This window comes from Solanum verrucosum, unplaced genomic scaffold (genome assembly GCF_900185275.1).
Source record: "Solanum verrucosum unplaced genomic scaffold, falcon-dt-bn FXZP01000049.1, whole genome shotgun sequence".
Classification (NCBI taxonomy): domain Eukaryota; kingdom Viridiplantae; phylum Streptophyta; class Magnoliopsida; order Solanales; family Solanaceae; genus Solanum; species Solanum verrucosum.
This window is the reverse complement of record NW_026020221.1, coordinates 11339070-11365849: the sequence shown is the minus strand read 5'-3', so window position 1 is coordinate 11365849 and position 26780 is coordinate 11339070. Positions and strand designations below refer to the sequence as shown.

The 26780-nt window shown below is 34.3% G+C and overlaps 2 protein-coding genes across 3 annotated transcripts; both read left to right on the top strand.

The window, feature by feature from the left end:
- The first annotated feature begins 736 nt into the window (after positions 1 to 736).
- LOC125831166 (centromere/kinetochore protein zw10 homolog) lies at positions 737 to 12531 on the top strand. Of its 2 annotated transcripts, none has more exons than XM_049510353.1 (14): positions 737 to 1340; positions 3959 to 4096; positions 4219 to 4389; positions 4932 to 5093; positions 6296 to 6529; positions 6610 to 6759; positions 8355 to 8447; positions 8707 to 8802; positions 10961 to 11089; positions 11184 to 11261; positions 11353 to 11511; positions 11676 to 11826; positions 11915 to 11997; positions 12326 to 12531. In XM_049510353.1, the coding sequence occupies exons 1-14, from the start codon at positions 792 to 794 to the stop codon at positions 12425 to 12427; spliced, it is 2295 nt and encodes a 764-aa protein (XP_049366310.1). In that variant the 5' UTR covers positions 737 to 791; the 3' UTR covers positions 12428 to 12531. The 2 variants fall into 2 exon arrangements, with proteins under 2 accessions (XP_049366310.1, XP_049366309.1); XM_049510352.1 differs by having other exon boundaries at positions 6598 to 6759.
- A 4776-nt stretch (positions 12532 to 17307) lies between these two features.
- LOC125831169 (laccase-7-like) lies at positions 17308 to 22048 on the top strand. Its single transcript, XM_049510355.1, is given in 8 exon segments — positions 17308 to 17391; positions 17394 to 17414; positions 17839 to 17990; positions 18693 to 18937; positions 19565 to 19693; positions 19779 to 20081; positions 20841 to 21497; positions 21918 to 22048. Coding segments are annotated over 8 exon segments (1722 nt in total).
- Positions 22049 to 26780: the final 4732 nt, after the last annotated feature.

Below are 26780 nucleotides of genomic sequence, written 5' to 3'. Positions count from 1 at the left end.
CCTATATGTATTTTAGGGAAATACAAACAAACTTTAATTAAAAGAGCTTTTGGCATTTGGGAATGGTTTCAATCTATTTTAGAGAAAAAGCCCAAAATAGTCATTCATTTTTTGGTTAAGACTCAAAATCATCCTTGAATTTTCATATGGAGCATTAATAATCCCTCATGTTTGCAATATTGATGCACTTTTGGTCCTCCTTCAAAAATTTTCCTATTTTTTAACATTGATTTTATCCATAATTTATGTATAGAGTGTTCAATCATCATTTTTATATATTTAGTAAAAATAATAACTCCATGTGAGAAAATGTGAGAAGAAAAACACTTTATTTTGTTTAGTAAAAATCGTATGGCAGGTAAAGTCGAGAGGTTCATCATGACGATTTCATGTGCAATAGTACAAATTTTTCTTCTCTTACAACGTCATATGTTAAGATGTTCTTAGTTTAGCTGTAGTAATATTTCTACTGGACACAACAAAGAGTTCTTTTTCTCACCTTCTCTCAGATAGAGTTATTATTTCTAATAAATATATAAAAAGACGATTGAACATTCCTTACATAAAATTATGGAAAAAAATAATGTTAAAAAATAGGCAAAAGTTTAGTGAAAGACCAAAAATACACCAATATTACAAACATGAGGGAGTATTAGTGCTCCATATGAAAATTCAAAAATGAGTTTGAGTCTTAACCAAATATGACGAACTATTTTGGGCCTTCTCTCTATTTTACTACGTGAGTAATTGAAAACGGCCGCCAGAGGGAAAGGGGAGTTTTCCGGCGAGACATGGACGTACTGTTCAATTCAATTGACGTTAGAGATCTACTCTCGTCGCCGGACATCGACGATGTAAACTCACCGTTATCTGCTCCAGATCTCCGTCTTCTCATCGACAGTCTACAACTTCGTTCCGTCGATATAAAATCCAAAGTCCGGCAATACATTCTCTCACATCACTCCGAATTCTCCACACTCTTTTCTCAGTGTTCCAACGTCGTTTCAAAATCTGAAAATCTCTCTTCTCAAGTTTCCGACTTGATTCAACTCATCTCGGATCATCCAATTGAAGCTCAAACCAAAGCTGTAATTGATGAAATTCTGGTAAAAAATAGAGAGGAGAAGGAGAAGAGGGAATTGTTAGGGTTACTTGATGTGATATTGGAATTGAGTGATCGACTGAGGTTTGTGAAGGAGGAGATTAAGGTAGGGAGAGTTGAGCATTCTGCTGAAGCTTTGAGGGAGTTAAAGGCAGTGTTGGTTACGGGTAATGATGAGGAAAAGCTGCCTTTGGTTTACGGATTGTTAAAGGATGAGTGGACTGAGTGTTTTGAGGAGGTAACATCTCGATACTATTTTTGTATATGATTATGATTGTTTAATTGCTAAGTTGATTATAGGAAATGAATCCATTTTGAACATCTACTGTAGAAATTGAGGCTTATTTGTGAATTGGCATTGTTTTTGTTGGAGCTTTTTGGGTGAATATTTGGCCTTTTATTTATTGAAGATATGTTGTAGATAATAAATACGTAAGTTTTTTACTGAAAATTTGTTGGAGAATTGATTAAAAATTAAGTCTTTTTATTCAGGAGTAGTGGTTTTTATGTCCATATGGAGATGCATTGGAGTATGAGATATAACAATATAGACTTTTTCTTTAGATGAAGTAATAGATTTCATTAAAGGCATCAAGAAATGCAAATAGTATACAAAGTGTAAGATCAAAAGTGAGTGTGTTAGCTTCATTACAGTGAGTCCTATACCAAAGATAAGGAGCTAACAATGCTTACTCTTTAGGTCTAGGCCAAAGTACTAGCAACATGGCTTAAGCCCATGCACTACTCTATGGTCTTAAATGGTGTGTTAGTAGAGGTTATGATAGGGTTTGGGGAGAAACGGATTCCTTACTCTTAGTTAAATGCATAAACGGAGAATGGAGAGAGCCTTGGAGATTGGATAAATTGATTCAAGAAGCACAACAAATAGTTGAATCTCATGGATTTATCATCAGTCATTGCTTCAGGGAAGCCAACAAACCTAACAAACCTGTTGATATATTAGCATCCAAGAGTTATAGTGTTGATGCAATACATGATTTCAACTCTTTCTCTGAGCTCCTGAGGGAAGTTAGGGGATTAATTAACACAGATAGATGGGAGCTCCCTTCCTTCAGAATGCAACAGGTTAAACGTTCTAATTTTATTTACGAACCCCCCTGAATCCTCTTTGTCAAGGAGTCAAGTTAGTAGAGTAATAGCTAGCTTAGACTCCCCCCTTTTTTGGTGTTAACTTGTAGAGTTTATCTAACTCTATTTCTACCCCAAGATCTTGTATTAAGTTTGGTATACCAAACTTCTAAATGTAACTCTTTCATATCAATGATCATTGGAGGCAGTTTAAAAAAAAAATTCACAAAAAAAAAGGAGCTAACAAAATCCAAAAAGTTGTCTGGGGAATTTACAGGGGACAAATCACTCCATCTATACAACAAATTAAGACACTTAGCCTTGAGACTGTCTTTAGGAATTGCTATTCCATCAAAACATCTATGGCTCCTTTCTATCCAAATACACCAAAAAATACAAGCAGGGACCATTTTCCAGATTTTCCTGATGGCTCTACCAACTTTCCAAGTACTCCAGCATATGTAAGCATCCTTAATGCTCTCAGGCATGACCCAACTGAGCCCAAAAACTGAAAAGGACATATTCCAGATATCTGTAGCAACCGAGTAGTGTAGTAGTAGGTGACTGCTAGTTTCTATACATTGTTTGCACATGTAGCACTGTTGACAACGTGCATTTTTCCTTCTGTTGAGATTATCTTGAGTCGGACATGCTTCGTAGAGTGCTGTCCAAGTGAAGCAAATCACCTTTGGGGGTAATTCTGTTTTCCAAATTAGTTTCCATGGCCAGCTTTCCACCATCTCGTTCTGGGCACAAAGAGTTGAGTAGCCTGCTTTGACAGAGTAAAACTATCATCTTTGTTGCCCCATGTTAATCTATCTGAAGTCCGATAATTGGCTGTGCAATTCTCCAACCTTTCCACTTGATTGAGTATATCATCAAGCTCCCAATCTTGTAAATTTCTTCCGAACAGTGGGGTCCAAGTGCTGCCTGTTCTATTTTGTGACATTGTGAAATCTGAATTGCTAGAGATTAGAAAAAGATTGGGTTAGGTAATTTGAAGAGTTGTATTCCTCAGCTATGTCTTTCCAGAACTTGATATTGGTCCCATTACCAACCCGTAGTATGTTGTGTGACTGTGTAGAGCTATTTGAGAGTGAAATGGGCCTGAATAAAACTGCATGTATAGAGGGAATTTTTATAGCGGACACCACCTTTCAAATTGAGGGATAGTTGATTGATATAGAAGTTCAACAGAGCCTCTAAATCAAGTGTGGTGCAGTTGTGTCCTCTGTTGTTTTTAACATATAACTGTGGCAGGCTGGCTGCAAGGGAACCTCTTTAAATTTTCTGGTTTCCAAATCAGTCTTGCCACCATCTTTTTCTTCCGTTCCACAATGAATTTGGTAATGAGTTGCTGAAGAAATTTTTTGTTGTGGATCACCAATCAAAAGAAAAAAAGGATTGTGATGTCTATGACTTGGCGCAATGGTAGAAGTTACCACCACGTGACCAAGTGGTCACGGGTTCAGACCATGGAAATAACCTTCTGCAGAAATGCAAGGGAAGCTGCATATGTAAAACCCAATGTGGTCCGGTCCTTCTCTGAAATTTGCGCATAGCGGGGGGTTAGTGCACCAGGCTTCTCCTTTATTATAATGTCTATAATATCTATGTTTATGTCTGTGTATTTTTTCTGTGCTTATTTTGCAAGGTTAAGTGCTCTGTGAGTGGGGGTGGTGGTTGGGTTAACAGAAGATGATATATTGGTGATCTTTATTTAGTTTCTGTGATTCTTGTTTAGAGGAATTGGATTTGGGTGTGTAGATGCAAGAGGTGCTTTTGCAATGTATGGACAATGCAGTGTGGTTTGAGCAAGAAAACAATACAGTTCACCTGAAGTATCAGTTGAGCATCAGAGGTGTTGATGGGATTGAGCTCCACACAATTTTAAAAGCGATAGATGTGAGTTTGAAATATACCTCTCCATTTCACTTTATCTGAGGATTTCTGATATATATTGATATTTCTGGTAAACTTAGAGCAAATGTGATCAACTTTTTATTCATGTTATTTTTTGTTTTTAGGCAGTTGGTATTTTGGATTATGGGCTGGCAAAAGTAGCAGATTTGATGATTAAACATGTAATCATGCCAGTGGTGAGTTTTAGGTCAACTATTGTGGTGGAATGGATTAATCAGGAGTCCGGAAATGGTGTCAAGGCAAATCTGAAGATACTTCCATCTGCTGATCCAAATGTAAATGTTTAATTCCGACATTACAGTTTTTCCTCTTGGCTATTTATACATACTCATTTATGCAAAAGCATCACTTCACTTTGAATCCAAACATTTTCTATAGTGAGAGTTATGTTGTATGGACTCTCCAAAAATGTTGCTGTACTTGTGATGGATCCTACAAAAATGCACTACTTTTGGAGGATCTGACCCACATCCAGTGGCATTTTTGAAGAGTCCGAGCAAACATAGATTGGAGGCGCTACTTCTTTGACATTCTGCACAGTTTATTTTCCAAAAGTTAAATGATTGTTGTTCGGATAACATAATCCACTGAGCTGGACATGGTTGGAGTGATTTCTTCAAAAAAAATTTCTAACCCGCTTTGTGTTTTTTTGCCTTATATTTGATTCTGGAAGCTGCATGATCAAACCATTTTGTTTTACCTATATAATGTGAAAAGAAAAAACAAATCCACCCCCTTATGCTTTGAAATAAACAGGACTCTAATTGCTGCTATAGTCTTAATATCCATAATAACCAAACTGTGCCTCAACATGCAGGTTGTCAGTATCGATGGGGGAAGTATGTACTCTGTTCTTATTGATGTTGTCAAGTTTATTACTAAGTCTTTGTGCTTTGAAAATAGTACATGGATGCTGTGCTTTGGAAAATTAACATGGCCAAGGATGTCAGATTTAATAGTATCCAACTTCCTCTCCAAGGTCCAGTTCAATACCTTTACACTTTAACATAGGGGTTTCTCTTTGCAATCTGAATTATTACAAGTCATCATTTCGTCTGTGCCAATTATGAATGCTTTTGATATTGTTGAGATCCTTCCTGGGGACTACTTATGATGGACTGTTAACTTTTTTATGTATCCTTTCTAGTACTCTTATTACTAAAATATTAAATATATCAGTTGATGTGTTAGTTTGGGTAATTCTCATTTCCATGTAGAACCAAAATAGCTCTATGTATTGTATGAAAGGATGGGTAATTGTTAGCAATTTTTGGGTGCCATTTGATTACCTGACTTTTCAAAAGAGTTTTTTGAGAGAAAATTTCAAACATATATATTGTTAAATGAGATTTTTTATTAGATGGATTTAGCTAAAATTGCCGGTAGTTACTCTGAAGAAAGCTAGAAAATATGAGTCAATGTATCTGGCTCAACTTCGGTTAATTTGCTGAAGTGGGCCCTGTTTTGGCTGAAGTGATGTAAATTCTGTTTTTCATTGAAAGATTACAAAAGACCCAATGGGCATAAGTACTTCATTAAGTTGCTCTAGTACATTTTTTCTTATCTTGATGTGTGATAACTGATAACTGATAACTATGCCTCTGACATGTACTTCTTCTATCATATTTGGTTAAGTAGAAATTGTTCTCAGTCCCATTTCATCTTCAATGGGTATGAAAAGATGTTAGTGTGACCTATGTTACCTGGGTCCTTTCATTTGCATTGATGTACCCGTGTTGAATGGGTGAGATATGGGTGTAGGTACTTCACACAGAATCATTAGAATACACAAAAGAACTAGCAAAAAACTGCACGTACTCCTACTAGATACTTACACCCATATGAGATCACTCTATGATATACGATGTAACATATATTTCTGGCCGTCTTTTGTCAGAGATTCTCAACAATGCAGTGAAAAACCAATTTGACAAATCAAGTATTTTAGTGGCATGCTTGTGTGGGTGATTCTCTTTTCCTTATCATATCATATATTTTAGGAATTTTGCCATGACTAGCAAAATGTGCATTACCAGACTAATGAAGCATCAAATATTTACTGGTTTTTATTCTTCTGGATAGCACTTGATAACGAAAACAACTGATTAGCATGCATAATTCTCATTGTTGACTAGGTTCTATTATAATGTTGAATTCACAATTTTGATATTCTTGTTTCAGAAAGTGCCTGATGATGCTTCCAAACTGGCAGACTTTCAGAAAATTGTAAAGTGCACATCTAACTTTGAGGCAAGTTTGAAGGAGTTAATGTTCATTGCTTCCTCTGATGGCAAGGATGAAAGATTGAGCAAATTTGCAGATAATGTGGAGGTTCATTTTTCATCGAGGAAGAAGGTTGAGATTTTGGCCAAGGCAAGAAATCAACTTTTACAGTCTGACTTCCGCCTTTCTGAGGTAAGTACTAATTGTTGTACTTTTGCATTTTAAATTGTCAATGTCTTAGGTTTTGAATGTCTGTTAAGCTCTTTCTGCAGGATGGCACTAGGAGAAACTCTAAAGTTAAGGATGATGATAATGCTGAAAGTTCATCTGACCTTGTTGTCGATTTGCTTTTTACATCTGAGAGATGTGTGGTGTCTGAAGCAGCGTCACAACTAATGAAGTTAGTTCATGGAATACTCAAGGTCAGTTCACTGAAGCTTAAAGAATCACACAGATTTTTGTTTACTTGTGAACAACGAAATTGTTTTACTTTCTCCTCTCCCCCTCTGTCTTCCTTTGCTTTCCCTTTTAAGCTATCTCAAAGGACCAAGGTTTGCTTACTTCGTTCTTTGCTCATCTAGTATTGATGCCCATCCCTTGGTATCAAGAAGTGTCTTGACATAGAACTTAGATATTTTCAGGTCAAAGCATTTTAGATTTAGCTTCTTTTCCAGCATTGCTGAAAGAGATGAGGGGCGAAATTTTGAAGCGAGAGGTTAATTTGGAATAGCATCAATAACAAAGATTTTATCATCCAACCCCCAGAGCTTTCGTCTATTGGTAAGAGCACAACACATGATGTGTGTGTTAGGCACATGTCACGGGTTTGAACCCTGCCACATACAATAGACTGTTATTCAAGTGGAGAAGCATAAGGGTCAGGCCTATTCTCCGCCTAGTTACGAACATGAGCCACGATCCCTTGGGGATTTCTTGGTTATCCAGGAAAAGAAGAAGATGATATTGTCCAGTATTTAGTCAGTGAAGTCCATGGTTAATATCTCTTTGATCGTAAATTTTTTGTGACTGGCTCACTTGCATGAGTTCACAGTGTTCATTCTTCTATTTTCTTTCCACCTTGTCTGTATGAGCTGAACAAGAGAAAAGACACCTCGAAAAATTCCCTCTTCTTTTACTGTATAACTTGTCACAGTTGCGCACCATCAGCTATCTTGCAGAGATATAAACATTTCCATTGCCAAGGCAGACTGATCATTCTTGCTGTGTTTTAAGTTAATATAAGCTTTTCAGTGGCTACTAAAGCAATGTCGTTGACTAGGAGGCTTTTTAGTACTGTCTTATTGAATTTGCTTTAGGAAGTATGTTTTTATCAGAAAAGTTGTTTGACTGAAGTCATGATCACTTTTTAGGGAGTGCAATAGAAATGGTAACAATTGGGGCAATTAACCTTAATTACAGTGATGGTTAAAAATTGAAGGAAAACAAAAACAAAAGTAAACCAACTTAATTGTTCTGGTGGGAAGAGTTGCCCGGTACCTGTGTTGATGGGAGGAACCTGATACCCGGTGGAATTAGTCGAGGTGTGCATGCTAGCCCGGATACCACTGTCATAAGAAAAAAAAGAGTGCTGATTTAGTTCTCTTTTTTCTTCTTTTCTTTTCTTTATCTTTTGTTTTTGCCCGACACACAAGTGTGGAGGGAGGATATGATTTAAATTTTTGGATACCAGCTTTGAGCTTACAAATGTTACCTTTATCAAAAAAATATTTCAATTGTTTGTAATGTGCAATTCCTTAGTTTAATGCATGGAGGCACCGTGAATGTTTAAGCTGCAGATTCTGTCGTAACCAATGGACTATGCTAAGATTTTTTGCATATTTATGAGTTACGACTTCGACTGTCAGTTTCTTATTTTCATGTCAGGACTGATGTTGAAGGAATTTCACTGGTCTTGTTTCTCTGGCTCTTCTACCATTTTTGCTTGTTTACTTTACCTTGTACTTTTTCCCACATCCTTTCCTCTAATGACCCTGCGGAAAATGGTTTCAATATGCAGGATGTTTGCTTGTCATCTTCTAGAGTGGGGTTGGAATTCTATCACTCTGCTAGGGATTCTCTACTTCTTTATGAAGCTATCATACCTGTCAAGGTTAGTGTAGAAGAGACCTGCATCATAAACCCATGCAGAACATGCTTGTTTTGTGCTATCCAGCTTTTCTCCATCTCCGACACATATGCGAATGCATTCAGCAAAAAGTTTCTTTTTCTTTCTTGTCATAACCCTCTGAGTCTTCAGGGCAAGGGCGGTTTGGTGTCAGTCTTTTGTAGCTTTTTCATGCTCATAATTTGTCACTAATGCCTATTCTTTTCTTCCTTTTCTGGTTTTCCTCCATGTTTGACTTGAATAGTTCGAAAGACAGCTTGATTCCATCAACCATTCTGCTGTTCTTATTCACAACGATTGTCACTATCTATCTCAGGAGATACTTGGACTTGCATTTGAGGTAAGCATGGATGAAATTTTTTCTTCATTTCTGTTTTAGTTACTTCGATTTTCTCTGCCTTCGCATGTCGTACTGCAAGCAAAAATTGCTCTGGCGATCCCAAATAGATGTCCATTTTGATTTGATGTGATTAAACAACAACTTACCCAGTGAAATTTCACTAAGTGGGGTCTGGGGAGGGTAGAGTGTACGCAGACCTTACCACTACCTTGTGGAGGTAGAGAGGTTGTTTCCAGAAAACCCTTGGTTCAAGTGCATCAAACCCAAGTAAAAGAAGATGAACAACAATGAAGAAAACATAGCAATTAATATATACCGTTTCTTTGTTTCTAGGTAGTAAAATCACATTTTCCCATATATGTGGACACTGATGTTTTCAAACAACTAGATAAAGAGGCATTGTCCAGACAATCTAAAGATACAAATAAAGCATGCAAACGAACAACTAATGAAATCAAAGAGAGAAGTTAATCCTATAAACAACAGAAGTATGATGCAATTGATACATAGACTAATCATTATCTAGAATGGTGTCAAGGATTGTGTGTATCGAGTATTCATACACAATAAAGTAATGAAATACACATGATGATCAGAAAGCAAGGATAACACTGAGATGATATCCCTTCACAAAAGTGAGATGAAGAAAGAAACAAAGAAAGACAGAAGAAAGCGAAACCACTTTTACATCTGACGAAGTAAAACCAAAGTGAAACCTGCAACAACCTTAGAAAGGGAGTAACAGCTACTCTGGTTGAGACTGCACTTAACTAAGTCTAAAAATAACAAATACCTTAGCGCTTTGCAGATTATCATGGAGTCCTTGAAGCTCTTCATCGATACTCCTCATACCTTGCTTTATCAAGCTTTGTTCTGTGCCTCAAATGCTTCGCTTTCTAGAGTATTAGTTTTACTATCATATGAACCAGAAAGACGCCCACTTCTCCTATTCTTCATTGGTGGAAGAATAGTATGGACAGAACCCTGAGAAAACATTCTGTACCCATCAGAAAATTAATGTAATTATTAGGAGAATTAACCAGGGGAATTAGGGGCAACCACTCATCTTTTAAATTTCAATTTTAAAAAAAAAATAGAATTTAAAAAGCTGAATTTTGTTAGGGTGCATTGTCTGACTTTTCGTGTAATATTATATGGTAAAACTTTCATTTTAAGAAACTAAAAGTAAATTTTGGGGCAGACCAAACACGAGAAGATTAAATTTAAATTTAGTATAGGAGCAATAAAACAACAAAGTATATTTGCATGATTTTCCAAGGTTATGGTGTGTCTTCCAGCACAACCTTTTATTCTTAACCCAACCATTTTGGCCTCTTCACAAGTTCTTGAGAGTACCAGAGGTCCAAATTTTAGAAGATAAAGAGAATCCCAGGGGAATATTTGGTCCTTCAAAAACTAGGATCGGAACTAGAAGGCTTACGTACGGGTTTGTCCAAACACAAACACAAGAATGTGATCTAGTGGTCAATGAAGTGGGTTGATAACCATGAGGTCTTAGGTTCAAACCTGAAAAGAGACAAAACACTAGGTGATTTCTTTCTATTGGTCCTAGCCTTGGTGGACAGAGTTACTTTGTTGCTGCTGATGGGAGGTGACAAGTATCCCATGGAATTAGTCGAGGTGCACGCAAGGCGCAAGCTGACCTAAACACCAAGGTTATTAAAAAAAAACAGAGCCCATAAAGTTCAAATCTCGGCTTCACCTCTGCTTCCACTATATGATACAAATGTGCAGTGTGATACAATAGTAGTGGCATAGATCTATGCCAAACGTTCTTTGTATTCATTACTCTCGATGTATATATCCGAATACTATGACATAATTAAGAAGTGAAGTTGCCCAAGTTTTACCATATTAAGCGCAGCTGAGTTATAGTACCTAAGCCTTTTCTTTTGAATACTAATTGAATATATATATATGCACACCAACCATGGATTTTTAAATGCTAATTAACTTTTGCACCATGTATGATCTTGAGTATGACATGAGCAACAACATAGTTACTGAAGAAAATTGCTAGGCATTAGATCTCAAGCTTCCATGTCTTTCTTGATTGTACTACTTGCATTTTCCCACTTGTGATTCCATCTGCACTTCCTTTACATTATTGGTTAAAGCTGATGGTTAATTGTTTCAGTACCGCTCAGACTTTCCAGCTTCAATGAAGGAACTTGTTGTATTTGCTGATTTGGCTCCAAGATTCCAGATGCTTGCGGAAGAAGTTTTACAAAGACAAATTAAACTTGTCATTTATAACCTAAAACAGGTAACTTTCCCCCCAGAGCTTGCACAAGCCCAGTTTAGTTTCTTACAGGTTTACATGTCAATGATTATATTTGCTGGCAATCATGTGATCCTAGGCTATTGATGGAGCCAATGGATTTCAAAATACTCACCAAATGAAGCAATATGAATCTGCTAAGTTGAGCATTGACCAGGTACAATTTAGGGATTTGTGCTTCCCTACTGGAAATGTTTTTTCCTACAAACATTCAATCCTTACAATAGGACCTAAGCATTTCTCTGCAGGTGATTTTCATACTTGAGAAAGTATATATTATATGGCACCGTCTACTCCTACCTTCTGCGTACAAGAGAAGTATGAGCATGGTCCTGGAGGAAGTCTTTTCAAGAATAGCAAATGATATCCTCCTCCTAGATGATATTGCTGCAGAAGAAACATTGCAGGTGAGGACCAAAACCTTTTTCTGTTACTTGACCAGACAGCTTCAGACTTTGCATGTATGAAGCCATCGAATTGTGTGAAGAAGAATGATTTACTATATCGAAATGAAGTAGCACATAGTTTCTTACAGTTCCTTGACCTTATAGGCTGATTTGTTTGTTCACAGCTTCAAAGGCTGATTCATCTGCTATTCGAGAATCTGTCTTCTTTGTTGGACTCTGTATTGGCTATTAACCAGACAGGAAAGTTGCAGGAATCTCCTGTACAAACTCTTGATGATCTTATACCATCGCTTCAGAAATTACACAAGCTAGCAGGTATTCTTATTGTAGGAAGTGCTTATTCCAAAATGAAGTGATTCTCAACCTTACTTTTTTTTTTCTTTCTGCTGGTCATTGTCAATAGATCTCCTGGATATGCCATTGAAATCTATTACTGCAGCTTGGGAGACTGATGAACTTATCAACCATGGTTTTAAGCAATCAGAGGTATGTATGTATAAAGAAAAATCAAACATCAATTAAGCTAGTACCAGGATCTCAAAATTGGTTGGGTTGGAATGTGCTGTGTTTCACGTATAGAATGAGGATCTATAAAGGAACATCCTAAAAAGAAGATTTTTTTAGTAGTGCAGTCTGTAATTTATTACCGAACTGACTTAAAATAGTGTCTCGTGTGAAACATTATAGGTTTCTGGTTACTGGCAATCAGAGTCGACAACCATTTATTTTCCATTGGAGTGTTTTACCTTGATGAAATCTGTTTTTCTTGGGCTTGAATTATCATGCCATATTTATTTGCTATCTGGTTTTTCAGGTTGAAGACTTCATCAGAGCCATATTTGCAGATTCACCTCTGAGGAAAGAGTGCTTACGAAGAATAGAAAGTAGATATTACCAAGCTTTCAGTTACAGTTAGCTCATTGGTTGCTACAGCTAGAAGTTTTACTTGTGTTGGATCTCTCTCAACCTTGATAAGTTTTGCGATCAATATTTTTTGTTGCTTCAGGAGCCTTCTATAGTCCATTTATCTAGGTTCTAAAATCAATGAATTGCTATCTTTATGTATTTAGTGGAGTTTGGCAGTTCGAACCATATAATCTACTTGATAGGCTTCTTCATGTGAAATGTAAATTGGTTCATTGTACATTTATGAGAATATCATACAACTAGCAGACATGACACATTTTAGATTCTTTGAGTTGATGGGAATTAGAGTTGATCTGCATTTTCTCAATTTAGCAATTGTAAGGTGAAAAGATGTTCGCATTGACCTCTGTTTCTTTTGGGCTGTTATATTTAAGTTAGTTGTCCAGTTACTTGTAAATTCTTTCATTTTTGAAAGCATAATATTTGTGTACCGTTCCGACTTCTGAATGTTGTGCCTGAATCACTGCAACCATATTCATGTGCCACCCGTGCTTGGTACGAAGGAAACAAGTTTCTTACTTATTTTCTAGAGTTAGCAAAAATATATAATTTCAAGAACATTTATATGTCACTAGCAAACCACTATTGGGTTGAATGAGTCGGAATGATCTAGGAGTGGGTGTTGGGTAGTGACAAGGAAGCAATGAACTTGAAATGTTCACTTATTCATAAAATTTGTTTTCTTATTGTTTTTATTAGGAAAATCGTTTTTCTTCTAGAACCCACTTATGAGATTGTATTGGTATGTTCTTTAATGGAAAATATTTTGATCAATCAAATATGGAAGAATTTAAAAATGTGTCAAATTCAAATATTTATAACAAATAAAAGTGAACCGAGGAAGTACTAAAGGAACCGTTCCTGTCATTTATCATTTATTATACTCCTCTTTAATTACCTTTTAATTGCTGATATTAACGTAAAGCAGAAAATGTCTTTAGAGAATTGAGATTCTGTTATAAAATCAAGCTCAGAACAATATAATTATAAAGAGAAGAAAACAAGATAAGTAGATGAAGGAGAAAACTTTTCTTCTTATTCAAGTGTGTCATACATGAAGAACGATATCTCTATTTATAAGTAGAGAAATCACTTTAAAGGCCACCATGATGAATGCCAAATTAATAGATACATTGTTATCCCAAAAGGGTTCATATCACCTTGGGAACACACATTACATGAATGTTAGTTCATAAATAAACTAAATGAACAATTCACTATTCAATGGATTTATAACAGATTTCATAATATACATATATTTTCTCTTATCTTATGTGTTACAATGTTCATAAAAAATAAAAAGACAGTGACACACAATGTTTTAAAAGGTGGAACGTGAGGCAGGACATTTTACTTAGCATAGGGTGAGGCGTAAGCCTCGAGACGTGGGGCGTAAGCTCTATGGATCTTAAAATTTTTAATTTACAATATAGTATAATAATATAATAACACAAAATTATAAAAATACATCAATAGGTTGAAATAATTATAAACATGATTAAGGAAACTCATAGAAAATAAAACTTCTAACATGATTAATATACAAGTATAAAATCATCAAAAACCTCCCTTATTTCTTTTCTATTGCAATTTCTGGATTATTATATGATGACATTGTTAGGGTTTTGCCCTGATTTTCTTACCATAATTTAAGATTTATTTTTCCTTAAAGAAAAAACAAAACATTACCATAAATGTTTTTACTTTTCTTGAAAGGAAAATATAATATTCTTTTATATTTGATTTATTCTCTCCTTTTAGGACTGCTTTTCTAGTAGAAAAGGTTTTAGGACTCTATAAATATAGGTTTGTTTCTTCTAACACAATAACAATAACATCCACAATGTGACATTTAAAGAGTTTAGTTTATGGGGAGATTTATTTTCTCAACAGTTATAATATTTTTCTTTTAAATTAGTTTTCATATTAATAATATTATGTTTTAGTATCGCTTTATTTGTCATCTAATTTATCACCGTCTTGATTGCAATTGTAAGCTTCCGTATGACACCTAATCACCTTCATAACCCAACAAGTGGTATCAGAGCACATGATTCAATGATCCAATAGTTCAACAAGAGTGAAGAAAGACTCAAGTGGTATCAGAACACATGGTTCAAAGATCCGGTGGTCCTATGGTTCAACGAGGTTGAAGACAGGCTCAAGATGGTTTCAAATCAATTTGTAATCAATTTGATGATAATGAAGATTTTTTTTGTCAAGCTACATGTGGAGAAGAAGTTTCAACATATTTTCAACATTCCTGTTGCTGCAATTTTCAAGAAAAAAAATAATATTTTTAACCCATTTTTAATCCATATATTTTAAACTTTATTTTTAACAATGACAAGCAATAGTGATGGAGATTTTGTGAAGAACAAGATTATCATGCAATGAAGAAGACAGATCAAGCTTTGTCAAGAAAATCCAGCCAAAAGGGGAGAATTGTTAGGGTTTTGCCCTGTTTTTCTTACCATAAATGTTTTTACTTTTCTTGAAAGGAAAATATAATATTATTTTATATTTGGTTTATTCTCTCCTTTTAGGACTCCTTTTCTAGTAAGAAAGGTTTTAGGACTCTATAAATATAGATTTGTTTCTTCTAACACAAAAACAATAATATTCACAATGTAGTCGTTTAAGAGTCTTGTTTATGGGGAGATTTATTCTCTCTAAAGTTTCACTGTTTTTCTTTATATAGTTTTGATATAATAATATTTTGATTTTTAGTATAAGTTTTTGTTATCTGATTTATCAACTTATGATTTGCAATTGTAAGCTTCCGCATGACGCCCAATCACCTTTCAGAACCCAACAAACATAAATAATCTAATATCTTAACTTTCTAAGAATAAAAGAATCATTGTTTCTAAAAAAATATATTATTATCATAGTATACAATTTACCCCATAAAAGAAAATAATCAATAGAACTTACTAGTATTATATTAAAAACATCACTCCATCATGAATTAAAAAAATTACTTTCAAATAGCTAAATAAAATATGATAATTTTGAGACATATGAAAAAAATATGAAGAAAAATGATAAGTGAAAAAGTACAATTTGCTATCTATTATTAAAAGAAATGTTACGTAATATATAATCACTCTCACAGTATTATCAAATAGTAAAAATGTGATACTACAACTTGTTATTTGAGTTACTCTCAATCTTCTTTCTATAGATTAAAAAACTATTATGTATCATTCATTTATTCAAGAATTATGAGGTCAACAATGTTAACTAAAAAATTTAACACATAACTTGTGTAAGATCTGTTAGGCGAGCCCAAAGCGTTGGGCGGGCTTAGAGCATACAATCGGGCGCTTAGGGTAAGTCTTACATAACTAAACTCCACACTAATTGAGTCTCGAAAATTTTGCTAGAGCTCCGCCCCGGAGCGAACCCCGAGACTGAGTCCCACAGAGTCTTTTAAAATACTGGTGACCTGTATCAAGTTTTCAAAAAGTTCCATTAATTTTCACGATCAAATATTTTCTTTTCAATATATATACCTTAAAACTCTTTATTTATTAATTTTTGAGGTGTTGTGACTTTTGTTGGTGATGATTAGATTGAACAGCTGGAATGTTGTGTTGCAATATCCTTTTATGTATCTCTTAAGATTGAAGTGAGATTTGTAATATTGATATAAAGTTATTTTGTTCCTTCTTTATTTGTTTACCATTATTGCCTAACCTAGCTGGTCCTTCATTTACATAACTGTCAACTCTTTATTTATTCTTATTTGGAAAAGAAAACTGTGATTGGTTGAGTAGTGGGAACAAAATGTTGATATTCAAACTTCTTTTTATTCTTTTCGTTATGCAAGTACCGTAAAAATTTCATTATCCTTATTCCAGGTCCCCTAACCCTAATTATGATATTGAGCTACTCATAATTTTGTGCTATAATCACATATATTAGCTCACCACAATAATTATCAAAATACATAAATATACATGAATTTATTTCAAAACATAGTTAGAATATGAATAAAATATAACATTTGAGTGTATAAATACGTCCAAAATCACTAACCAACTTCATTCGAGTGTAAAACTCTAACTTCGTGCATGATTCTAATTGGTGAGATGGAATAGAGGCGACCTAGTTCGACAAATTGGAACATATCTTTATATTACAGATAAAATTGAATGTATAAATTTGAATTATTTTTAAATAGTAAAACGTGTCATTCTTTTATAAAAATGTGTCACATAAAATTATAAGACATAAAAAATACAAAAGAAAAAAAAAACTATTATCTATCATTAAAATTACCATTCTACTTATTTGATGGCCAACTCAAACCATTCTATTTATTGTGCCCAACTAATCATCAAAACACTTCTCATATTTGCCTTATATTAAACTAGTCATTCACGTTATCGTGCGGGTGAGTTTTGGCCAATTATTTGATATATTGACGAGGCTAGAATAAATATTACATGTTTGGTTGAATGAGAATCCATTAATTTTAGTCTAAATTTTCTATCTGTCTTAAGAACTTTATTGAATATGTACAAATTATTAATTTGGAATTCAGTAATTTTAAAAAGGCTAAAATCTCGAATCTATAAGTTTCAAATCCTGACTTTGCTTTTGGATCATCTTCAAAAGGTATTATTTTTTTTTTTTTTTTTTTTTTTTAAAGCGTAAAGCAAGCTAAGAGGGAGAATAAACCTATTGTCAATTAAAAAAACTAATTTAATTTCCACCTTGTGGCATTCTCATGGCTTTCTTATATATACAATTACAAGTCCATTAGACATTAGTATTATATAAATGGATCATTTCTCTCCATTCTTGTTCATCATATTCTTTAAGTCTAAACTCATAGTTGAGTTGTAATTTTTCCTCTTTATGGCAATGGCACATCCACAAGTTTTCTTGTTTGCATGTGCCATTGCTCTTCTTGCTTCTTCATCAATGTTTTCTGCTGAAGTTACGTTATTGAGCATTCTTTTCATGTATATAATTCTCCTCTCTTTTTTCTCTCCCTATATATATATATATGTAATTAGGTTTACATAGAGGCATGTAAAAAAAGGTTGTGTTTATAAATGAACAAGTTATTGACTGCCCAATCATTGTTTGGGATGAAAGGAGCTTTAAAATGGGTTATAATTCAACTCGTACAATTCTTGTTTAAGTTTTAATATATAACATATCAAATAAAAAAAGTTTTTCTTTTAAAAGAATATTTAAACAAGGTAAATGTTTTGAGTCGAGAGTCTATCAGAAATAACATCCCTACTTTACCAGGGTAGGGATAATGTCTATGTATGTCCTACCCTCCTTGGACCTCAATTATGAGATTATATTATACAGAGTATGTTATTGTTGTTGTAAATATTTTGGGAATGATAAGTTCAATTCATTTGGTTTATGTAGGTACAAAACCATACTATAAGCAGGTTATGTGGTAGACAAGTTATAAGTGCAGTAAATGGAAGTCTGCCTGGTCCAACTCTACATGTACGAGAGGGTGATACCCTTGTTGTTCATGTCTTCAATAAATTACCATACGATCTATCTATTCATTGGTATGTACTTCACATTAATTTAATGAAAGAATTTAACTTGTATACACTGCTAGCGTATATAAATATTACATTATCAATGTTTGATTAATTATCAAAATCAATATCATATTAATTAAAGAGTATTGTGTAGCTACCATAAGAAGAGCTATTTTTTTGTCTCGTTTTGTCTCTATCGTGCAACGTAGTTGGTTATTATATATATATATATATATATATATATATATATATATATATATATATATATAAGCAAAGATAAGTTGAGCATTTGTATTAAGTACTAATAATTTATCTTATTCATTGATACACGGTGGATTCTCAAAGTCAAACTAATCTTGTTTTAATTTTGAAATTCTAAAAATGTCATATAAGATAACGAAAATCATCAATCATTTATCTTCATCATTAAAGAAAAGGGTTTAGAAGGAGCTCAATTTTATTAAGGGTGTTCAAGAATATTAATGGTATGTGACTGTTAAAATATAATTAAAAAAATATGGTGCTAATATTTGAGGTTCAAATCTGGAAACTCTTGCATTCAAATGGACACCTATTATCACTGCGCCAAATGCATACTTTTTGTCAAGGATGTCCAACTTTAAATATATATCCTTGAATGTAGAATTTGACATATATATACAACATAATTTTGTTAATATCCCTATTATAATGGACTTGTAAGATTTATGTTAATACGCAATGCAGGCACGGTGTTTTTCAACTATTGAGTGGATGGGCGGATGGACCAGAATTTGCGACCCAATGTGCGATCCGACCCGGAAATAGCTACACATATAGGTTTAACCTAACGGGGCAGGAAGGAACCCTATGGTGGCACGCCCACGTATCATGGCTACGAGCCACAGTTCATGGTGCCCTCATTATCCGCCCTAAACGTGGTCGCTCTTATCCTTTCCCTAAGCCTTATAGAGAAGTTCCTATCCTCTTAGGTATGTATCATATATATATACATACATATGTCTTTAAGTTATTTTAGCGATGGTGAATTCAGACTTTAAATATTATGAGTTTGAATTTAGAATTCTACTTGCACTATTTTAATTACTTAAATGAATTTCTTAATACACCTATAGTGTGCGAGCTAACATTACTGGATTAAGATGAACTATAAGTTATACAGATCTGCTCCGGCTATGACATGTTGCCACATGGAGAAAATTACGCAAGCAAGTAATTTTGTGAATATTTTACATGTGTTAATTTCCTATTGTAGGGAACCTATATGGCCCAATTGGATGGTCCGATCCTTAGGAATTTAATCGTGTAAATATGGGATACACATTGAAATATTAGAAATAAATAGACACAAAGAATAACCAATGTGATTGAAAACCAAATGTTGTTAATTATGATCCATGATGTAGATGTACTAATGAAACAAAAAGTTTTCGCCATATATAGGCTTTTCAGAATGTTTTATTATTAAGCATAGTTATGATTTTTCGACTCAAAATAAGGTCAAAATCCATAAAATGTATGTGAGTTTCTGTTTAAACTTCCTATAAATTTTCGTATTCTAATTAAGAATATTATTGATGTATTAATCATACTTATAGGAGAATGGTGGAATGCCAATGTTGTTGATGTGGAGAATGAAGGGCTAACTAGTGGTGCTGCACCTAATAACTCAAATGCATATACAATTAATGGCCAGCCAGGAGATCTTTACCCTTGCTCTTCTAATAGTAAGAAATAATTTGGTTCCTACTTTACATAATTTATTTATTTATGTGTGGCTAATTTGAGTTTATTATTTTTTATTTTCATTAGAAACATACAAGCTAATAGTGAAACAAGGAAAAACTTATCTCCTTCGCATAATCAACGCTGCACTCAATAACCAATTATTTTTCAAGATAGCAAATCATAATATGAAAGTTGTCGCGGTAGATGCTGCCTACACCAACCCATACATCACTGATGTAGTTGTTGTGGCTCCGGGTCAGACGACTGACGTCCTCCTGACCGCCAACCAAGCGCCTGCATCGTACTATATGGCTGCAAATCCCTATGTTAGCGTGGCCGGGGTACCATTTGACAACACTACCACCACCGGAATCATAGTCTACGAAGGTATCAATCTAGTCATCTTTTTTTGAACGATCAACGTAGTTTAACATGTTGTATGTGTTAAATATGTTGTTAGTTAAATCTTATAACCATAGAAATGTACGTGTTATCTCATAAATAACTTGATTGTGTAGATATTTTCTTACATCGTTATGATCAGTGCATAGATTATAGGGAAAATTATGCAAAAGGGCCACTTGTTCTTTTGCTTTATACAAAAACTGGCCTAATTTTTAAAATTACCAAAATTTGTCAAATATTGTTCTTCTTCCTTACAATTCCATCATTGATAATGGTGCTCTGCATTTTTTTTCTTTCAATTTCGCCATTAATGGTTGTTTCTTCTTCTTCTTCTTCTATATCCAAAGATTCGAAACATCGAGAGCATTTCATGTTAACATTTTGAGACTATTTAGAGGTGATTTTGAGTTGATCGAGATTGAATTCGTCAGTGTATACTTTATGTATAATCAGTGTATACTTCATGAATAGTTAAGTTATATTCAACTTTTTGAGTGTATTATAATGTAAAGTCAGTATAAATCTCATGTATAGGTAAGTTGTATTTGTATAGTGAATGTATACTTTCCATGACTTGCAACAAGCTATATTGTATAATCAGTGTATATATCCTATGATTTTTGGCTATTTTTATGTAAATAAAAACATGACTATATTTATTATAAACTAATTACTTCATTGTATATATTTGAAACTAACCCAAACTTATAAACTCTTAACTTCCTTTTTTTTTGTATGAAGGTGCGAAACCATCAACTCCAAAAATGCCAATCCTACAAGCCTTCAATGACACACCAACAGCTCACAAATTCTTCACCAATTTGACTGGGCTTGTAACTGGGCCATTTTGGGTTCCTCCACCTAGACAAGTGGATGAGCACATGTTTATTACTATTGGGTTGGGCCTAATTGCTTGTGGAAAAACAGGAAATAATGCAACATGTGGGGGCCCAAATGGACAAAGATTTGGTGCAAGTATGAACAATGCATCATTCCAATTACCAACCAAGATGTCAATGTTAGAGGCATTTTTCAATAATGTTAAAGGGATTTACACTACTGATTTTCCAAACCAACCACCATTGATATTTGACTATACAAATCCTAATAATAGCTTTAATCCTTCAATTATAATGACTACAAAGTCTACAAAGGTGAAGAAACTCAAGTACAATGCAACTGTTGAAATTGTGATGCAAAATACTGCTTTGATTGGGGTAGAAAATCATCCAATTCATTTGCACGGATTTAATTTCCATGTTTTGGCTCAAGGCTTTGGCAATTATAACCCTACTATTGATAAAAATAAATTTAACCTTTTTAATCCACAAGAGCGTAACACTATAGCTGTTCCGGTTGGTGGATGGGCTGTTGTTAGATTCCGAGCTAACAATCCAGGTAATCCTCCAATGTTTTCTTGTTTTTCCAAACTAGGTATTCTGCGGTCCTAATTTATGTAGCGCCCTTTCAATTTTAACATATCCTAAGAGATATCTTTATGTATTTAGAAATAATTTTTTTAAAAAAAACTTTCACTATACTTTTGATAAAATGATATATAGCTGCATAAATATCTAAAGTCTTCTGTTCTTTTTTAGACTTCATGCTCGGTTAAACAATACCACATAGATTGAGACTTTCTCCCAGAGCTATATATAGGTTGATTTTTCACTTAACATTTTATATAAACTAATTGGCCTAATAAGTATTAAATATGCTTATATAGGGATAGATAAATAACATTGTATCATTTTTGATGAAGATTGACTTTTTTTTTTCTTTCTTAAAACTAATTATTTGTCTATTTACAATTAACAGGTGTATGGTTGATGCATTGTCATTTGGATGTGCATTTGCCTTGGGGATTAGCAACAGCTTTTGTTGTAGAGAATGGGCGAACACCATCAACTAAGCTACCTCCACCACCACAAGATCTTCCAAAATGCTAGTCTCCATGATAGTTTTTTTGTTTTTTGGGAGTAGCTTATTATTATTTTTGCATATTTTAAAAATAAATTTCTATTCAATGTTAGCTTGTTTTTGCCAATAATTGTACTAAAGAGTTAGATCATTACTTTTTTGTCTCATTCCAACACATTAAGGGTTGTATTTAGCTATATCATTAACTAAAATTCTTTTGATTGTATTAAATCACTATTGTTTAGCAAGAATACTCTATGATAATGAAGCTATATTTTTATTTATTTTTTCTACTTTGGGAAAAGAAGTACAAATGAAAAATAGTATGAGTATAATAATATGCATACTCAGTAGGTATTATAGGTCAATCGAGCAATAGTTAGACATCTATATTGTAACACGTATGAAATCAACTCGCTAATAAATCAACCCGACAGTCCAATATTTTGAAATAGCTTAAAAAACCTCTCCAATTTGAGGTCAAAATTGTTAGGACCGAAATAATTAGGTGTAATGCAGAAGCTAGCAAAGCAAACCTCGACAGACCATGAGTAAGAAGACAAACGAGAAATATACCAAAAGACACAAAGATTTAACGTGGTTCGATCAATCGACCTACATCCACAAAGGAGATGAGCAATCCACTATAAATATGATAGTACAAAATATAGAGAGGAATAATCTCAATCAATTCACTCGGAATACAAGGAGCTTCAAAAATTCCCCCCCATAACCAAAAATCTCAAAACTAGGACTACATTGTGAATGCTGATTAAGTTAGAAGGAACAAGTAAGTCTCTATTTATAGAGTCCTAAACCTTTTCCTATAAGAAAAAGACTAGCCAATCATAAATCTTTTCCTAAAAGAAAAACCTTTTATGGTAAGAAACTCATCACAATTAATACCTAACAAAAATCTCCCAAAATCAAAATAAGAAGTTCTAAGTTTGAATTAGAATTAAAACTTTCCAGGTCCAAGGTATTCTTTACGAATGCAACTGCCTGACCCGGCGCAACACCTTGCGAACGTGGTCTATCTCGTGAACCTAATGGAGACCCAAACCTCGATCAACATCCTCCCTCTTCATGAGCATGAAGGTCTAAATGCGAATGAGAGGACCCAAATCCATCCTTCATAAGAGAACATGGTGGTCCTCTTGTGAACGCGAGTGCATAAGACACCAGTTCCAAAAATAACCTAACTCTCATAATTCTTTTGTAATCTGCCAAACACAATCTATAGTAAAATTCGATCATAAAAATACATTTTGGTCTTGTTGGAATAAGCAAATCACTATTCCGAAGTTGTCTTGATCAAATGTTGATCACGAGCAACTCCAAACTTAAGAAAAACTAAAATTCCATCCAAGGATTCAAAACTCCCCTAAATGCCTCACGAACCATGCCAAACCTCCACTGATGTCATAAATCATCCTCCGAACTTACTAGAATAGTCAAAATGCAAATCTTACCTCATCATCCCAAACGTTTACTAAGATCAAACTTTTCAAGTTCCAAACATGTACTACATTGTCTATTAAAGGGAAAGATAGGAAAAAAGCATAAAGATAAGATAATTTTTGAAAGCTGTGCAACAACCAAGAAACTACCTCCAAAACTAGAGTACTCTGCTAGCAACGAGGATCACCAACTACTTGTGCCCGACTCAGAACCTACACAACGAAGGTGCAGAAAAGGCAAGGGCAATACAATGAACACATATACTCAACCATCATTGATAAACTCTAATATGAAGTGATAATGAGGATTAGTCTTATACTAACTTGTTCAATACTTAATCATCTATATTAATACACTTATTTAAAGATCCAGACTAGCAACTAAGAATAAGATTAAATCAGTTCAAGACAATATCTAAATCAAGGACAAACTCTGGAATTGTTAATAAACCATGTTCATCCCCACTTAATCACTTATCACCTCATATCAATACACCTTATCTTGGGTGTACTTACGCATCTAATCACTATATTTTGTTAATGATCTAGCTAAGTTCTAAGTATAATCTTATGAATGTCGTTGTGTTTATTGTATACTCTGTATTTGTTATAATAAGCTAGTAGACATGATTAAATTGATTTCAGGCCAAAAACAACAAGGAAAGACCTAAAAGATGGATTGGAACGCAAAGTAAAGTATTCCACACTAAAACATATCCAAAGTGACTGCAAGAATAGAGTTTGTGACGCGAAGGTGCTTACCACACTATGGAGCCCACTCTGCACCTATCATGATGTGGAATTTTGAAACTAAAAATTCATGCGATGATTTTGTGAGGTGCTCCTGATAACGCTCAAATCACCCTTCAAAACCAATTAAAAAGGTGAGCGATCTCAGTCAGTAAAAACCCAACAAAGAGTTGGGGTCGAATCCCACAGGGAATGGTATATCGTGGAGAATTCTTTATCGAGAGAATCAGATTTTAATCAGCTTATTTGGAATAGTAAAAACAATTGGGTGGAAGGTACCATCAACTTAATATAAAGTTTTTTGTATCAATTATCACAATTAAACTAAGATTTATATGAAATCAAGAATTAGCAAGCAATCTAGAGGTGCAGAGATTGAATATCAATGTCATAGAGGAGTAAATGTGCTGCTCTATAGTGATGTGCATACATGAATAGGCTAACTCATCTTCAATGACGTTTCATCTTTCGATCTCAAAGCATCTACGCCTAGAATCTCCTTTCGGTCTCATCTAATGCCAATTCTTAACAACCCAATATCTTACACTATTCCCTTTTTCAAAGAATAAGGCAAATAGATCCGACCCATAACCTCTCTTTTGAGCAAGTCAAGGATATCAAACCTAAATTTCTAGTATTGAAGTAATTACCAACTCCAATTAATCTCTTTCGATCATCAGCCGGAGATCGGAAGTAGGAATTAAGTTTGAAACCTTAACCCTTAAGTTAACCCCATGATAATTAGACCAAATTCATGCATGAACAACAAAAAAATAAAGTAGAACACAATACCCACTACATTAAATTAACTCCCAACCCCATTAAAGAACCCCTAGATCTTAGCGTTTTAGCCACCCATCACAAAAAGTAAAGAAAGTATACCTTCCATGAAAACAATCATGGGTAACTTGAAATCAAGCAATTAAAGAGTAAACCCACTTTGAATTTTACTTCAAATTATCGAATTCAAAATTCAAATTGTAAAACTCTAAGAAGACTACAAAAAGTGTTCTCTCTCAAAATTGTTTTTTGAACTCAGTTGTTCAACTCTCTAATCGAACTCCCTTAAAACTCTATCATTTGGGATATTTATATTTTCCTAAAATTTGACCCAAAAATCCACTTCGCAACTAAATCGATGACATTAGTCGGGCTCGCCTAATTCATTGGGTGAATCTCCTTTCGTTCCCCAAATAGCCTTTGTGATGCTCTAGGATTCAGGTGTTTGAACCTCAGTTGGTGAACTCGATTGAGTCATCCTTTCACGTTCGATGCATCACCGAATACCACCTTAGTTCGCTGTTCGAGCATGAAATATTTGCCTTGCACACTGTCAGATTGGGCTATGTGCTTCAGGTCCGCCTTTCTCATTCGGCGTATCACCTTTTCTACTCGAGTTCGCCGACCCTCTTTGGTAGACAAAAGTGCTATGCACTGTCAATGGGACGAGGTCTTGCTTGGTGATCCTCCCTTCATGCTAGGAGATCAATAATTTTTGTTTTGCACTTCTTTTGCATTTTTGGCCACTTTTTCCAGCATCAGTCCATGCCTTGTCCAATTGCCTTCACAGCTGCAAATTATCAACATTTGATTAGAAAAGGACAAAGTTAGGCATTGAGGACGCCAATTATTGAGCTAAATGGACCTTAAATGAGTGTAAATATACCACTCATCAACACCCCCAACTTAAACTTTTGTTTGTCCTTAAGTGAATCAAGAACACAATAAGCTCAATAAGGGTGTCTACAACAGTACTCAACGAGAGTTAACATGCAAGCGCTATGGCAAGACTACTCTCAATAGCATGTTACCCTAAATCATGATAAAAAAGCTTCAAATAATGACTAGCTAGTCTCACCACAAGCTCAAGATCACTTTAGCTTCTTGTCTAATACAAGAACATGCTTCAACAAATGCATTCAAGTTCCCTTACATCAAGAACGATTTCATGCTCTCACAAAGCAAATCAACAAAGGTAATAGGAATCAATGCAACTCTTATTCTCTCAAAAGAGAAATACATGCAAGCTTTGTCCCATAGGTTTTCCCATATTTTCCAATCATCAAACAACTCGGCTCATGTAAGATCTCAAAGGTATTTTAGACTTGTAATGGACCTGAGGATAAGGCATGGCGAACTCAAACCTTAACTTTTCACTCAATTTAACTCCCTTTTATTTCATTCACTTCTCTTTTTCATTTTCATTTTCCAAGCAGTTCTTATCAAATTTATGACAAATACACATATTTTTTTTTTATAAAAAGGGGTTCCTTCTTTTTGTAAAACTTTTAAATTTAAGTCTCATTTCTTCTTTCTTTGCCCTTCACTTGGCTCTCATTCATCCTTCCTATCTGCACCCCAACTTAGGATTTTGGCCTAAGTTGGCTATTCAAATATTAGAATGTTTCAAAAAGGATTTTCGGTGAGAAGGTAGGGGTAGTTTTTGCTTAGGAGGCATCTTTTGATTGTCAACAAATATGTTAGACTCAATTGGCGCCAACATAGATTCATACCCTCACAAGGTAGTCACAATAGGATTTATAGAAAATTT

Coding starts and splice junctions, on each gene's coding strand:
- LOC125831166 (XM_049510352.1), top strand. CDS start 792: ATGGACGTACTGTTCAATTCAATTGACGTTAGAGATCTACTCTCGTCG. Junction 4,390..4,931: donor TTCCATCTGCTGATCCAAAT/GTAAATGTTTAA, acceptor CTCAACATGCAG/GTTGTCAGTATCGATGGGGG. Junction 11,998..12,325: donor ATGGTTTTAAGCAATCAGAG/GTATGTATGTAT, acceptor CTGGTTTTTCAG/GTTGAAGACTTCATCAGAGC.